The 17,381-nt window shown below is 37.4% G+C and overlaps 1 protein-coding gene across 2 annotated transcripts in view; it reads left to right on the top strand.

Moving 5' to 3' along the window:
• Nucleotides 1-17,381, top strand: part of PSMD1 (proteasome 26S subunit, non-ATPase 1) — a 104,326-nt gene that overhangs the window by 51,331 nt on the left and 35,614 nt on the right. For both annotated transcript variants that reach the window (XM_067740251.1, XM_067740253.1), the window contains one exon: nucleotides 12,720-12,834. In XM_067740251.1, coding sequence (XP_067596352.1) covers nucleotides 12,720-12,834 — 115 coding nt within the window. The remainder of the gene's footprint in view (nucleotides 1-12,719; nucleotides 12,835-17,381) is intronic.

Raw genomic sequence — 17,381 nt, 5'->3', positions numbered from 1 at the left:
TAAAATTATTTAATTACTTCTACATTGGCAACAGCATTTATGCCCTGTTTCAAATTTATATTCCTTCCCTTGTGTGAAAGTTATTGGAAAATATTTTGTTCATTGCAGTTCTACTGAGCACTTCAGATTTTATTCAATATTTGTTTTATTTTAACTCAAAATTCAATATTTTACAAAAAATATTTACTAAGAATTTTGGGTGAAAACGAATAAAATAATCCTCAAGAACAATCAGATGGATTTTAATGTGCCAGAATTTCTCTTCAGGACTATGAAAATATCTTAAAATAACTGCTTTATTCTGAACCACAATTTGACCCCTGTGCTCATGCAGGCAGATAGGTATCTGCAAAACAAGTAATGTCAGATTGAAAATAGCATCATTATATTTAATGAAAAGACTTGTATGAAAGAAACCTTCATTGATTTGTGTTTACAGATAAATTTATTAAAATATTCATTGAGTATATTATAAAAATACCAAACATTATTATTTTATAATACTGTGCCAATGCCGACCCTTCTCACCCACATTCACTTACTTTCTTTTTTTTTTTTAATATTTATTTATTTATTTTATTTTTGGCTGAATAGGGTCTTAGTTGCAGCACGCAGGATCTTGGTTGCAGCATGTGGGATCTTTTCGTTGTGACACGCAGGCTCCAGAGCACGCGGGCTCTCTAGTTGTGGCTCGCATGCTCAGTAGTTGAGGCTCATGGGCTTAGTTTCCCCACGGCATGTGGGATCTTAGTTCCCCTGCCAGGGGTCAAACCTGTGTCCCCTGCATTGGAAGGTAGATTCTTAACCACTGGACCACAGGGAAGTCCCTCACTTTTTTTTTTTAAACCTTAACTAAAAGTAGTTAAAATTGGTTCTTGGAATGTTTTTATTTTATTTTTGTATTTTTAATTAGTTTAATGGCTAAAGGACATAACTAGCTAGAACAACTACTTATTTGGCAACCTTGAGTTATTAGAAGCATAGCTGATAATCGGAGAGAAAGCAAAATAATAATAATAAAAGGGTAGATGAATCTCTCAGTTGGCAAATAACTAAACCTGTGTTCTAAAACCTCATGCACATTAGGCAGAAGGCTGTCTATAAGTCCCCACTCCAAATCTTTTTGCTCTAAACACACTCACAAAAACTTCTGTCCCCCATCTTTAATGAAAACAAACATTTGCACATGGTGGTAAATCTAAATAGTACAAAAGAATATCCATTGATAAATTCACTCTTCAGACGGTTTTTTTTGTTGTTATTGTTTTAATATTTGAGACAGTTTTAACAAACACGTTTCCCTCCCTTCTCCAGAGTAGAGTAACAGATTAAGAGGTGGACAAGCACTTTGGTAATAGCAAAGGGGGCCAATTAAAAAACAGGAATTAACAAGTGTAGGCGTGTAGATCTACTCACAATAGAGACTTGTAGCTCTCATAACTCAGCCCTCCACAACTCTGTGGTGTAATTGATACCATAGTGTTGACTACCATATATTTAATAAAGGTTAAATCATCTTTATTCAGCTCTGTTTTGGATGACAGGAATACGTGAAATGCATTTTTTTAATTTTCATCCAAAATGACAAAAAAATATAAAAGTATGATTCTAAATGGTAGAATGAGATTTCAAATATCTGGAAACTTTATTTGTGTAGAATATCTCATTTACCAAGAACTCCAGATAAATTAATTCTTACTAAAGTAGCTTAAAGGTCAAACTCAAACTCTAATCTGACCATAACCAAAACACCTAATTGGTACTTTTTTTTCTAAAATACTTATTTTTATCCCTGATGCCTTTTAATTTATTGAACAGATTCTGTCTTCTACTTAAAGGGACAGTCTAATATCTTGACAACTTAAATATCAGTCAAAGATATTTTTTATCTCTCAGTCATAGTATCTTTCAAACACTAACACACTAAGGAATTTTTGACAATATGTGGATTGTGTCCACTACATATTCATTCATTTGCGAAGTATTCATTGAGTTCCGTTAGCTTGTGGAGATACAGTGATGAACAAGATAAACATTTTCTGCCTTTATATCAATATAATTTATAATTTCATGAGGGGTGCAAACGCATATACTGATAATTATAGATATGGTACAGCTAAGACTAACTCACTTCAACAGGGCCCTCAGTGCAGCTCAAATATTTCTTGGCTTTTTTTTTTTTAATTCCTTTCTTGTTCACTCTCTTTGACGAGATCAGTGAAAGAGCTAAAACTTCGCTCATTTTTCCCTGGTGACTGAATTTACCTCTTATTATTATTTTTTAATTAATTTATTTATTTTTGGCTGTGTTGGGTCTTGGTTGCTGCGCACGGGCTTTTTCTAGTTGCGGCAAGTGGGGTCTACTCTTCCTTGTGGTGCCCAGACTTCTCATTATGGTGGCTTCTCTTGTTGCAGAGCACGGTCTTTAGGTGCTCAGACTTCAGTACTTATGGCACTCAGGCTTCAATAGTTATGGCACGTGGGCTTAGTTGCTCCACGGCATGTGGGATCTTCCCAGACCAGGGCTTGAACCCGCGTCCCCTGCATTGGCAGGCAGATTCTTAACCACTGCACCACCAGGGAAGTCTCTTACATCTTATTTTAATGAAAGACTTAGACCCATTTGAAAGCTCTGTCACCTTTCAACTTCTTAAAATGTCTTTCTTTTCATCCATTCTATCGTTTGGGATCATGTTGTCATTCCTCTTTACCATAACTAACTTCTACTTAAATCCTTAGTCCCAACTCTTTATGGTAATTCTTTGCAATCTTGCTGAATAAAGTATCTTCTTTTTCACACATAGAATCCATGCCTTGAATATTCATTTCCTCAGCTTTAAGTTCTTTCTTGCAGACATGCTCAGGTTTACAGTTAATGAAAAATAAAAACCTTTCCTTATCCCTTAAGTCTCTTTCCTTCATCATTTGACTTCTTTAGAGAATTGCCTATCCTTTTTCCTTCTTACTACCCACCCAATCTATAACCCTTGTAATCAGATTTTTATCCCCAACATTCTATTAAAATAACTCTTAGAAAGTCACTAATTAACACCAATTGTTGATTTTGTGCAGTATTCATCACTGTTGACTGAGCATTTCTCTTTAAAACTTGTATCTTTTTTTTTACTTCAAAGACACCTTATCTGAGGGGCGGGGCCGTCAGCGCGAGGGCCGCTGGTCGGGGCTGGGTTTGGGTCGCGTTCCGGCACTTTGGACCGTGGGATTCCGGGACCTCGAGACCCCGGAACCTCTGCACCCCGGAACCATGGCACCCGGCACCCCAGTGCAGCTCCGGGCTCTGGGTGCCCGGGAGCCGTTAGAAGCGACCTGTCACCGCTGGGCCTCAGCCCATCGCCCCAGTTCTAGGTTCTGTTCCATCAACACAGTCCGCTCCGCCGCCTGCAGGTCCCGTGTTCAGTGCGGCCTAAATATACTACACAAGACTGCGGTCGTGGGCTGGATCCGTGTCCTGCAGTTTGCAAGGAACAGCTGCAGCTGTCAGAAGTTCTTTTTTAAAGCTCCCATTTCATTTTGCACCCAACGTAGGCAGTACCTGCTGCTTTAAAAAATCTTATTCAATCCCCACCATAATCACAGACTATCAGTATCTTGTTTTACAGATAAGGCAGCATGCTCAGAGAGGGAAGGTCATTTTCTAGTAATTCTGAGAGGTGTGTTTGCCACAGTATTTCCACCCTGCAGACTGCGCGGGGAACAGGGCGGTCCTCTGCGCAGTGTGATAAATGCTGTTACAGCCTAAAACAGGAGGAATACTTCGGGAGGGACAGGTGCCTAAAGATGAGCCCAGAGGGTGTCAGACCAAGGGGTGGGAGGGGATGGCCTAGGCGAAGGTCCTGAAGGCAGCACGAAGGCCTGCTTCCTGTGGCTTCCATGCACCTCAGGGGAAACCTGCTGTTGGGCAACAGAGTAGAGAATGGACTGGGGGGCCGTGGGGTGGGTGGGTGGAGAGAAGGGGCTGGTCCAGGAGAGGGAGGGAGATTCCTACACACACACAAAAAAAAACCAAAGACACCTTATCCTGCCTGCGTTCTTTGTCTTTCTTACAGAATCTTTTCTAAGTCTTATTCTACCCTCTTAATATGTAGATTTTCAGAGGTTCCTATCCTGTTGACTTTTCTCCTTCTTCATTTTCTCCTTCCATTCACTCTTACGGTTTTCCATTAACTTGTTGAAAAAAACTCCTAAAACTCTATTTCCAGCCCAATGACTGTGATCTTGTGGTCATGAGATGAGACAAGCAGCATACTTAAGGGTTAGGAGCTCAGACAAACCAATTTCTCTGAGCTTTAATTTCTACATTTGTAAAAAGGAGGTGATGTAACCTGCTCTGCCTACTTCACAGCAGCATTTGACCCAGTTGATCATTTCCCCTTCCCCTTCCTTAAAATAGTTTCTTTGCTTAGCTTCCACTAGACCACACTGTTGGATTTTCTCCTACCTCATTACTACTCCTGTGTAGTCTCCTTTACTTGTTCTCTTTCATCTCAACCTGTTTAATATTGGGGCTCCTCTGGGACTCATTTCTGGATCTCCTCTCCCTTCACACTTGGTGATCTCAGACACACTTAAGGCTTTGAATACTACCTATATACTAAAACTCCCAAATTTGTATCTCTAGCCTAGGCCTTTCCTTCAAACTCCAGACTGTTACATTCAATTACCTACTCAGTATTTCCCTTAGATGTCTAAAAACATCTCAAACTCAAAATGTCCAAAATTGAACTTTTGCCCTTTCCCTCCAAATCTGTTCTATCTATTGGTTTCTTTATCTCAGTTAAAGGCCGTTGCATTCTTCCAGTCTCTTTTTTTTCACGTCTTACCATCAGGATATCTTGTTTATTCTACTTCAATATATGTACCAAATTTCAAACTTTTTCCCCCATGTTCATGACTACCACCGAGTCACAGTTATATCTTAACCAGATTTGTGAGATAGCCTCTTAACTCATCTTCTTTCTTCTACCTTTGCCCTCTGGTCTCAGTAGAGCAGCCAAAATTACCATTTTTAAACAAGTCAGATCATATCATTCCTTTGCTTAGAATCCTGACTGCCCTTCACTTCACTCATAGTAAAAACCAAGTTTCCTATAGTCTGGCCCTGTTTTCAACTACTCTTCCCCTCTTCACTACACTCGAACTATTGGCCTCTTTGCCACTCCTCAAACATGCTGGGCGTCATTCCCCCACAGGGCCCTTGCTTGAGCTGTTTCCTCTACCTAATATACTCCTTCTCTGGATAGCCACTTGGCTCACTTCTTCACTGCCTTCTTTTCTTTGCTTAAATATCACCTGTCATTGAAGCCTGCCTTGACTACTCTAATGAATACTGCAAAATGCCCCCTTCTCTTGGCTCTTCCAATACGCCTTACCTTGATTTACTTTTTTGGTTCTCCTTAGAACTTCACCTTTTTACTTACTTTATCATTTATTGTTTATTGTCTTTCTCCTACTAGAATGTAGTCTTCGTCTTTTTTGTTCACTGTTCTCTTTGAGTTTATCCTGCTTGGAGTTTGTTAAGTTTCTAGTCTCTCATCAAAATTTGGGAAGTTTTTGGCTATTATTTCTTCAAGAGTTCTTTCAGCCTTCTCTTTCTCTTCTCCCATTGGGACTCCCATTATGCGTATGTTGGTGTGTTTTGTGTCACCCACAGGTCTCTTAGGCTCTGTTCATTTTGCTTCATTCTTTTTCTGCTCCTCAGATTGGATAATCTCAACTAACCTAACTTCAATTCTCAATTAACCTAACTTAATATTATCAGTTAACCTTATTTGATTCTTTTTTCTGCCTGCTCAATTCTGCTGTTGAACCCCCTCTAGAGAATTTTTCATTTCTTAGTTTGATGATTTGAAGGGCAGGGGGAAACATGCTGATAATTCTGTAACTTTTTGAATGTTACACATTTCTCTAGGTTCAGGAATGCAATCTGAGATTTTTAAGAGCCATGTTTCTTATTATGGTGAAGTAGCAATTTCTTTATATAAATCTTTTCAGTCTACTTTCTTCTCACCTATTTGAGATATTTTCACTCCATTTTGGCAGCACCTGAAAGAAATTAATCTGTTTGGAAACTTACCAAAAGCTTGTCTAAAACTATAATTATTTTTAATTTTCTGAAGTCCAATAAGATGTTAAAAAAGAAACATTAAAGATTGCACTAAATTTGTAAGGTTTGGGGCAAGATCTGTGTGGTTTTGTTTTCCTTGTGGTACTTTACATGTAGTAGATAGATAATTCAGTAAATACTAAATTGATGGTAAAAAAAAACTCATAAAAACGGTAGTAAAAAACTACAAATAGCAGTAGCTTAGGATACAGAGTTTCATAGGACAGAAGTGTTTTTGGGAAATGAAACTGTTTTCTTCTTTTTCAGTTATTTTTGTGATAATATTTTATGTATGTTTTATGTTGTGATGAAAACAAAATTCAAAATGTTAAATATCTCCCCTCTTTTAATGGTATTCACTTTTTAAATTTTTATAAACTAGCCAAGAAATAAAGAGAGCAAGAAATGTTGCTAGAATTCCCACAACATGTAGCTCCATTGTTGAGAACAAATGCAGCTAGCAAATTTGTAATTGTCTGAGTAAATATACTTTTAAATTTAATATATCAAAATGTAAATATGAGGAACAGCTAAGTCATAGGTAACACATTTTGTGCTAATCAAAGTGTTGAATTCCTTGCTCTCTAACTATCCCCAGCCAATATAACAAAATCCACTATTTTTCCTGTGACTTGAACATTTCTAGACATTTATTTTTCTAAATATGTTCACAGAGACATAGAGATGAACTTGTATTGCTGATCAGGGATTAGTCATTTAAATACTTAGTTTTAAATGTTGATCCAAAGCCATTAAAACAAACTACAGGAATTATTTTGTGACATTATCTTAAAGAGATAAATGTTTACATAGAAAAGCTAACATTCAAGGAGAGTCAGAATTATCTAAAATAACTGAAAAAAAGCCTTATGAATTGTTATTAAAGAGTTAGTGTATTTTCTATTAATTTGCAGGTTCTTTCTCCTTCCCTTGCCTTGCCCCCCTCTTTCTCAGTTGCATCCCTGTGTGTAATATAATGTTTTTTGGTCTTCTATATTTCCTGTAAATTGATAGTTAGATCTAGAGGCTTGGTCACATTCTGGTTCAATTTTTCACTCTTTCTCTTCTCCTTCTCCTCCTTCCCCTCCTCCTTCCTCCCTCTCCTCCTCCTCCTTTTTTATTAAGAAGGGGCTGGCAGTGCACATAAGGTGTAAGGTCTAGTTGTTTCTCTTTTCATGATGTTAGCGTCTTTGATAATGATGCTGTTGTCCATTAATTCATTACCAGTTTCAAGATGGTGGTGATATAATTTTATCATTTATTAGCTTAGTTTTAAAAATTAGACATATATACCAACATGTATCATGTATTTGGATAAAGATTAATGTAAGTTTTGCTTTCAGTGAATGTTTGCATTGCGATCATTGCTTAGAAAAATTCTTTTGTCCTTTTAGAGCTGCCTGTTGAAAAATTAAACCTAGAATATTATGATTTTATTGTACTCTTGAAGAGGTTGAATGTCTAAGCTAATTAAAGAATTTGTCGTTCCTTGTCTTAACAAATTTTCTGAAGAAGGTGTCAGAGTTGGAACTATTATTAGACTGAGAAACATAAAAGAATTTTTTATGTGCTTTTGAGTTTATAGCCCTCACAACCTATATCAGTCTTTTATGGTAATCAACTAGGTAAAGCTCTTTGCGTTAGGCTCCCAGGCAAAGCTCTGTATTTATGTTCGCAGGCAAAATTTTTTTCTAAACCTCATGAAATTGTTAATGCCCTATTCTAAGTATAATACTTTTAACAAGTGGGAGATCATAAAATAAATGAAGTTTTAAGATACGTTTAGGATAAGCTCTTTGTGAGTCACTTTTCCCTGGAATGTCCTGTCCTTGCTGCAGCTGAGGGGCAAGGTAGGTAAAGTGTTCTCTGTGCCATTAGCTCCCTAAAAAGTTGGTGAGGAAATCTGGAGGTCAGAACCCTGTATATAACCAGTTTTCTAGGTTTAATATCCAACTTGTTTTACATTGTTTTGAATGAACTTTTGGGTATGAGTTGCCTTACCTTTCTTAAAAAATAAGAGCCCAAACTACAGCATACTAGTAACCAAATTCCTGGTTCTGGCCCAAAGGCAATTTCTGGTTATGCATTAAGATTTTAGTAATTATAGTATAGTATTCTACTCTACCACACCACTAACTCCCCAGCATAAATAAGGTGGAGCAGATATCATTTTATGCATGAAGCAGTTAAGTCTCAGAGAGACTTAATGATTGCCATTCTATTAATAAATGGCTGCACTAGAATTGGAATCCAGGTTTTTCAAATTCCAAGCCCACGTTCTCTCTACCACAGCATGTTGAAAACGAAAGGGAGAGGAGGAAGAGAGAGATCGTTTAAGGAATCACTGTATTATTTCAAGTGAGAGATGATCAGGGTCTAAAACAAGCAGTGCAAACAGAAACAAGATTTAAAGGTTTCACTTGATTGGGCAGATTAGATGTGGGGAATGAGAGAATAGAATGATTGAAAATGTGAGTTTTCTTGGTGTATAGATGAATAGTCATGACGGAAAGAGAAGCAGTTTAGGGGAGGGGTGCCCCTTATTCCTCTTTCTGTACAGAATTCTGTGTATTGACTGAGGTATTTGTGGACTATTTAGTTAAAGATGTTCAACGGGCACTTCAAAATTCAGGATGCTGCTCAGATTATTTGGAGTCTGTTGGTAGGGAGTACAAGGGACTTAAACAGAGGGAATACTCTTAATTCCTGTGTCATTATGGTAATCCTGTGGCACCTACCTAATGAAAATATAAATTCATAACTCTGCCAAGGGACTACCGTGAGGTTTATGTCCTCACCAAATTCCCGCTGCGATGGACCAAACCCACATGCTTAGAACAGTGTTTCTGCCTGTATACGTATAGTGCTATATTTTTTCCTTTTCTAGGGAAGATAGATTAGAAAAGACACATATTCTTGAAAGCATTTTGATTAATACAATTTAATATTGAGGTTGTACAAAATATTCAATAAACAGTAGTTAATAGCCAGTATGTTTTTAAAAAAAGGAATTCATATGTGCAGTTTATGGTTGGATAATATGGTAGTGACTTGTGCATATGCCCTTGCACAATTCCTGCTCTCTGGAAGGTTGTACAAATAGTAAGTTGGTAAGATGACTGTTAGCTACAAGCCAAGAAATTTTATTGAAACAACAAATCAGAACTTAGTTACCTGTTTCAGTGTTTTACTTTTTAAAGTAGGCCTTCCCTAGCCCTTTATGTGGTCCCCCTACTGGGAACTTCAAAGCACATAAAATTAAAAGACACACAATTAGCCCTTATGAAGTAACTCAGAGGTACTTGTTAACTCTCTCATTTTTGATTATCTAGCTGAGTTAAAAACTTAAGTGAGGAGGGGAACAAGGAAGGGCCTGATATTTTTCCCAGTGATTAACCCTTAGGATTTGAACCTAGTAGGAAATACTTGTTGGTCAAGTCTCTAAATATATATTTAGTTTGGCTCCCTTTGTCTTTTATTAAGTAATAAAAATTATTTTATCTTTAGTACCTAGCACTGTGCCACTAATTTATGGGAAAAAGTACAGAAGACACAGTCTCCATCCTTGCCCCTTGAGACATGTGCAGTCTTGAGTGGTTTTATTTATAATTTGTTATGTGATAAGATGTTTGAGTTTGTCAGAGGATTTGAGTATCAAAGTATGGACAGAACTGGGCTTCCCTGGTGGCCCAGTGGTTATGAATCCACCTGCCAATGCAGGGGACACGTGTTCGAGCCCTGGTCCGGGAAGATCCCACACGCCTCGGCGCAACTAAGCCCATGCACCACAACTACTGAGCCTACGCTCTAGAGCCCGCGAGCCGCAGCTACTGAAGCCTGCACACCTAGAGCCCGTGCTCCACAACAAGAGAAGCCACCACAATGAGAAGCCCGCGCACCGCAACAAAGAGGTAGCCCCTGCTCGCCGCAACTAGAGAAAGCCCGTGCGCCGTAACTAGAGAAAGCCCGCGTGCAGCAACAAAGACCCAACACAGCCAAAAATAAAATAAATAATAAAAATAAATACATTTAAAAAAAAATTATGGACAGAACTTTTAAGTTCTTAGCCCAATGCAAGTGAAAAATAAAAGTTAAATAATGATGGGACTTAACCTTATGGTGCAGTGGTTAAGAATCTGCCTGCCAATGCAGGGGACACAGGTTTGAGCTCTGGTCCAGGAAGATCCCACATGCTGCGGAGCAACTAAGCCCGTGCACCACAACTGCTGAGCCCGCGCACCTAGAGCCCGTGAGCCACAGCTACTAAGCCTGCACGCCTAGAGCCCATGCTCCACGACAAGAGAAGCCACCGCATTGAGAAGCCCGTGCACTGCAATAAAGAGTAGCCCCCGCTCACCACAACTAGAGAAAGCCCGCACACAGCAACGAAGACCTAATGCAGCCAAAAATTAATTAATTATTTATTTTTAAAAAGTTAAACAATGATGCTGTCAACTACAGTAATTCTCCAGCAACCTCTTTGGTATGATATCACCTTTAAAATTTCATTTTTATTTCATAGGAATATTTCTCATTGATGAAATGTCCTGTAATAATGAACACTGATTTAAAACCTTTGATGATTGATTCATTTTTAAAAGCCATAGAATTATAAAGTGGAACAGACCTTATGGAACTTTTAGTCCAATTCGTTCTTTTTCTGATGTGAAAAGGGACCCCAAAGTGTATGGTTAATTGAACCTTGTCTAAAATTATCCCAGCTATTTAGAGGCAAAACAGGAACTAGAACATGGGTTTTTTACTTCTTATATAACTTACTGTTATTTACCTCAGTACTCATTAACTGAAAGCATATGTGTATTTGTTCATTTGTTTTTATATTATTCCTGCATGATAGTCAAGAAATATTATCTCTAGTTAGAGAAAAGAAAATTTAAGTGATTTGCCTGATGTCATGTACTGAGAAACTAACAAAACTAAGACTAGAACCCAGATCTTCTGTTTCCTAGTACATTGCTTTCTTTATACTATTCTTCTGTATTGTTGCCACTAGATTGTTTACAGATTTTTCGTACTAGGAGCTAGCTTCATCAAACTGAGAAAGAACATTTTCAAGAAAGAGTGATAGCAGAGTTCTACCTTTTTTTCTTTTTTGAGGTATGGTTGATGTATAATATATGTTTCAGATGTACAACAGTGATTCACAATTTTAAAAGATTATGTTCCATATATAGTTACCATAAAATATTGGCTGTATTTCCTGTGTTGTACAATATACCCTTGTAACTTATTTATATTATACATAATAGTTTGTACTCTTAATCGCCTATCCCTATCTTGCCTCTCCCCCAAAATTCCACCTTTATAGACAGTTTGCATAAACTTGGCTCTACTCCATTTGAAATTTGAATTTACCATTCACTGGAGTTTGAGGCTAGAGGACAATTTCAACATAGAATTATAGATTTAAATTGGTCTGTAGGTAATAACTGCTTTTATTCACAACAGGATACTTTTTTTAAAAAACGTTCTATTGGGCTTCCCTGGTGGCGCAGTGGTTGAGAGTCCGCCTGCTGATGCAGGGGACACAGGTTCGTGCCCCGGTCCGGGAAGATCCCACATGCCGCGGAGCGGCTGGGCCCGTGAGCCATGGCCGCTGAGCCTGCACGTCCGGAGCCTGTGCTCCGCAACGGGAGAGGCCACAGCAGTGAGAGGCCCGCATACCGCAAAAAAAAAGAAAAAGCGTTCTAATGAAACGTAATATATTAATAGTCTCTTTTTAAGTTTTTATTGAAGTGTAGTATACATCTAAAAATATGAACATAATTAGCCTACAGCTTGATGAATTTTCGTAACTGAACACACCTGTGTAACCAGCACCTAGTTCAACATCAGTACCAGCCTTCCAGAAACTCCCCTTACAGTCTCTTCTAGTTACTACACCCAACCTGCTGCCCCCTCAGGAGTGACCACTATAACAGGATAGTCCTTCAAAGATGAGATCAGATACTTCATTTGTCAAGGTTGTCCTCTCTTCTGTATTTGCTGCAAATATGAAGAAGATGAGAAAAGAACAATTTCTCTATTCTTATCAACACAAAAATAATTGCTGAAGACAAAAAAAATCAGAATTTTTTCATACCAAGTCTTATTTAACAATTTAATATTCAATCAGAGTAATACTGGGAGTTTTAAATCTTTTGTGCAGCTTTGGAAACATCTTGGAGTCTCTGTAAGTGACTTTTGTCTTCTGAAACAAGACACAGAGTAAGCAGGAGTTATAAGAATGGACGTAGGGCAGTGTTCCCCGTCCCCATTACCCCACCCCCCCCCACCCCCCGTAGGGCTGTTCCCCACCCTGGAGAAGACGGAATGAGTAATGCTGTGATGCAGAGCTGTGGTTGAGGGATCACTGATATGTTCCTCTTTCTTTTCATATATTCTCTGAATGTTGAAGATAGCTTTCTAATATCAATAATTAGAATTCTGTTGGAGATTTTTAATTCTGTAACTTCTGTGTTAAATATAACTCTGTTGTTTCCCATAACTTTCAAAAAATTGATTAAAATTCTTCCATCTTGATTTAAAATATGTTATCTATAACACTGTCTTCACTTTCTCTGTTTCTTATCAGGACCCCTGAACAGTGCCCCAGTGTCGTTTCATTGTTGTCAGAGAGTTACAATCCTCATGTGCGTTATGGAGCTGCAATGGCCCTGGGCATCTGCTGTGCTGGTACAGGAAACAAGGTAAAGGCCAAAGCCAATGCGGTCAGTTCTTTTCTGGCGCCAGACTGTTTTCTGTAGCCGAAAAGTTTATGTAACAGTTGTAAAAATACAAGTGTGGTGTGATCTGTAAGACTTAACTTGCCTCACAAGTTAAGCTTCCCAGAACTTCCTCACTTAACTATTCTGGATTGCTCAAAGCTGCTTAAGAACAAACCACCACATTACATGGATGGCTCTAATGAAAACAATGCTGTTGAATTTTTTATGAAAACATTGATTTCTTTAAAAAGAAGAAATAGTATTTTTTTCTTTGAAGAGCTACTCTGGCTTTACATTGTTATTTTACATGTTTAATTTGCATAATAAGTATTGTGGAAATCAAAGTTCTTATTTGAGGCCACCACAGTCAACTCAGTTTGATTTTTTTGTGTGTTTGTTTTAAGTTTATATTTAACTGCTGTTTGCCTGTTTTCTCAAGAACATAATAGATAACCTGGTATTTGTTAAGCCCACAAAAGTGACAAAATAAAGACTTGGGTTAGGTACATTGATGATTTGAAAACAGTTTGTCATGAGAGTCATAAAGAAATGCACCAATGCTTTAGTAACAAGTATTCTTGATTCACAGCAATAACATAAATCACCACATTTTGCCTTTCATAGAGCACATGAACACACCTTGGCCAGTTCCCCAAAAGGTGCACTTTTCTTTTAATAGCACACAGGCGTGTGTGTGTGTGTGTGTGTGTGTGTGTGTGTGTGTGTGTGTGTGTGTGAGAGAGAGAGAGAGAGAGAGGGAAGAAGAACATGATTATATTCCCAGTGTCTTTACATCAGAAAGGAGCCACTTTTTAAAAATCATCTCTTGTCCGAACTAAAGTAAAGCATAATTATTAGTTTATTGATTGATTCCAGGAATTACATTTTAATTTGCTTGACTTTTTCTCTAATAAAGAGTATTAGTATTGGATACAAATAATTTTTTTCTAGTCACATAAAACATTATTAAAGCTAGGAATTAAAATAGGCATTTTTCACTATATGTGGCGAGAATTGTATAAAAATTTATAGAGACATGCCCTTCCAATATTCTTATTCTGTCTCCTTACCCTGCTTTATTTTTCTTCATCACCACCTGACATTGTTTTTCTTTTTTTTTTTTTTTTTTTTTTTTTTGCGGTACGTGGGCCTCTCACTGCCGTGGCCTCTCCCGTTGCGGAGCACAGGCTCCGGACGCGCAGGCTCAGTGGCCACGGCTCACGGGCCCAGCCGCCCTGCGGCATGTGGGATCCTCCCGGACTGGGGCACGAACCCACATCACCTGACATATTTTTACACCTATTTATTTATTGTCTGTCTTCTCTCCACTGAAATGTAAGGTCCCTGAGAACAGAATGTTCACTGCTAAAACCTAAAGTCAGACCTGGCACATAGTAGAGTTTCAGTAAATATTTGTCGAATGATGAAGGGAAGATCATTTTAAGGATATGATGATGAACAAGTTGGACGTGGTCTCTGTCCTCACAGTTTTGTTTTTTAAATGTTTTCATTTCTTTTGGAGGAGAATTTCTTACATGAGAATGTATCTTCAGTGTTATTAGAAAAGTCATTGTGTGTATAAAATACAGTTTATAGAAATAGGCCTTCATTTTTTTCTAGGACACATCTGTTCTATAAACAAAGGAAAAATATAGTTGGATGTTTTACTAAGTATTTTCTCCCTCCGGTATTTAGTAGACATTTATGTCAGACCTCATAAGTAAATGTAAATTAGATTTTTTTCTTTCCAGATTATTCTAAACTTAATATGCTATCTAGGAGCAAATGTTCTTTGAGACACAGTATCTGACAATTTAATTCAATGAATATTCTTCATTACTCATACTAAACAAGTCTGCTTTATTTCTAGATAGTTTGTATGATCTATGTATCAATACCTATCTGTCTGAAACTTGGCACGTTAATTTTGTTTCTTAAAAGCCTGAAACACCTATTTAGTCTAAAATGTATCTTTGAGGTCATATCACATACCTCAAAGGCCAAGTTAGTGTCTTTTAACTTATAAGTTGGAAATTTTCTTATATTTTTATCATGAATACTTCATAAACAATATTGACAATATGAGTAACATTTGCAAAACTTTCTCTTCTAAACAACGGCACTACATTTTTCAGGGAAGTGAGGAAAAGGAATACATTTATATGGTATTTGTATTATTTATTAATCGCTCTGATTTTTCTCTTTTGAATTTTATTTTATTTTTTTATACAGCAGGTTCTTATTAGTTATCTATTTTATACATATTGGTGTATATATGTCAATCCCAATCTCCCAATTCATCACACCACCACCATCCCTCCGCCACTTTCCCCCCTTAGTGTCCATACGTTTCTTCTCTACTTCTATGTCTCTATTTCTGCCCTACAAACCGGTTCATCTGTACCGTTTTTCTAGGTTCCACATATATGTGTTAATATACGATATTTGTTTTTCTTTCTGACTTACTTCACTCTCTATGACAGTCTCTAGGTCCATCCACAAATGACCCAAGTTTTTTCCTTTTTATGGCTGAGTAATATTCCATTGTATATATGTACCACATCTTCTTTATCCATTCGTCTGTTGATGGGCATTTAGGTGGCTTCCATTACCTGGCTATTGTAAATAGTGCTGCAGTGAACATTGGGGTGCATGTGTCTTTTTGAATTATAGTTTTCTCTGGGTAAATGCCCAGTAGTGGGATTGCTGGGTCATATGGTAATTCTATTTTTAGTTTTTTAAGGAACCTCCATACTGTTCTCCATAGTGGCTGTATCAGTTTACATTCCCACCAACAGTGCAAGAGGGTTCACTTTTCTCCACACCCTCTCCAGCATTTGTCGTTTCTAGATTTTCTGATGATTCCATTCTAACTGGTGTGAGGTGATACCTCATTGTAGTTTTGATTTGCATTTGCCTAATAATTAGTGATGTTGAGCAGCTTTTCATGTGCTTCTTGGCCATCTGTATGTCTTCTTTGGAGAAATGTCTGTTTAGGTCTTCTGCCCATTTTTGGATTGGGTTGTTTGTGTTTTTAATATTGAGCTGCATGAGCTGTTTATATATTTTGGAGAGTAATCCTTTTTCCCTTGATTCGTTTGCAAATATTTTCTCCCATTCTGAGGGTTGTCTTTTCGTCGTGTTTGTAGTTTCCTTTGCTTTGCAAAAGCTTTTAAGTTTCATTAGGTCCCATTTGTTTATTTTTGTTTTTATTTCCATTACTCTAAGAGGTAGATCAAAATATCTCTTGCTGTGATTTATGTCAAAGAGTGTTCTTCTATGTTTTCCTCTAAGAGTTTTATGGTGTCTTTCCTTAGATTTAGGTCTCTAATCCATTTTGAGTTTATTTTTGTGTATGGAGTTAGGGAGTGTTCTAATTTCATTCTTTTACATGTAACTGTCCAGTTTCCCCAGCACCACTTACTGAAGAGACTATCTTTTCTCCATTGTGTATCCTTGCCTCCTTTGTCATAGATTAGTTGACCCTAGGTGTGTGGGTTTATCTCTGGGCTTTCTATCCTGTTCCATTGATCTATATTTCTGGTTTTCTACCAGTACCATATTGTCTTGGTTACTGTAGCTCTGTAGTATAGTCTGAAGTCACAGAGTCTGATTCCTCCAGCTCCATTTTTTTCCCTCAAGACTGCTTTGGCTATTTGGGGTCTTCTCTGTCTCCATACAGATTTTTAGACTTTTTTGTTCTAGTTCTGTAAAAAACGCCATTGGTAATTTGATAGGGATTGCATTGAATCTGTAGATTGCTTTAGGTAGTATAGTCATTTTCACAATTTTGATTCCTCTGATCCAAGAACATGGTATATCTCTCCATCTGTTTGTATCATCTTTAATTTCTTTCATCAGTGTCTTAATAGTTTTCTGTATACAGGTCTTTTGTCTCCCTAGGTAGGTTTACTCCTAGGTATTTTATTCTTTTTTTACAGTGGTAAATGGGAGTGTTTCCTAATTTCTCTTTCAGATTTTTCATCATTAGTGTATAGGAATGCAAGAGATTACTGTGCGTTAATTTTGTATCCTTCAGCTTTACCATATTCATTGATTAGCTCTAGTAGTTTTCTGGTAGCATCTTTAGGATTCTCTATATATAGTATCATGTTATCTGCAAACAGTGACAGTTATACTTCTTCTTTTCCAATTTGTATTCCTTTTATTTCTTTTTCTTCTCTGATTGCTGTGGCTAGGACTTCCAAAACTATGTCGAATAATAGTGGCGAGAGTGGACATCCTTGTCTTGTTCCTGATCTTAGAGGAAATGCTTTCAGTTTTTCACCATTAAGAATGATGTTTGCTGTAGGTTTGTCATATATGGTCTTTATTATGTTGAGGTAGGTTCTCTCTATGCCCACTTTCTGGAGAGTTTTTACCATAAATGGGTGTTGAATTTTGTCATAAGCTTTTTCTGCATCTATTGAGATGATCATATGGTTTTTCTTCTTCAGTTTGTTAATATGGTGTATCACATTGATTGATTTGTGTATATTGAAGAATCTTTGCATCTCCGGAATAAACCC

The sequence above is a fragment of the Pseudorca crassidens genome, chromosome 6, assembly GCF_039906515.1.
Source record: "Pseudorca crassidens isolate mPseCra1 chromosome 6, mPseCra1.hap1, whole genome shotgun sequence".
NCBI lineage: Eukaryota > Metazoa > Chordata > Mammalia > Artiodactyla > Delphinidae > Pseudorca > Pseudorca crassidens.
Note: the sequence above shows the minus strand (reverse complement) of the source record. Positions and strands in the feature narration are given on the sequence as shown.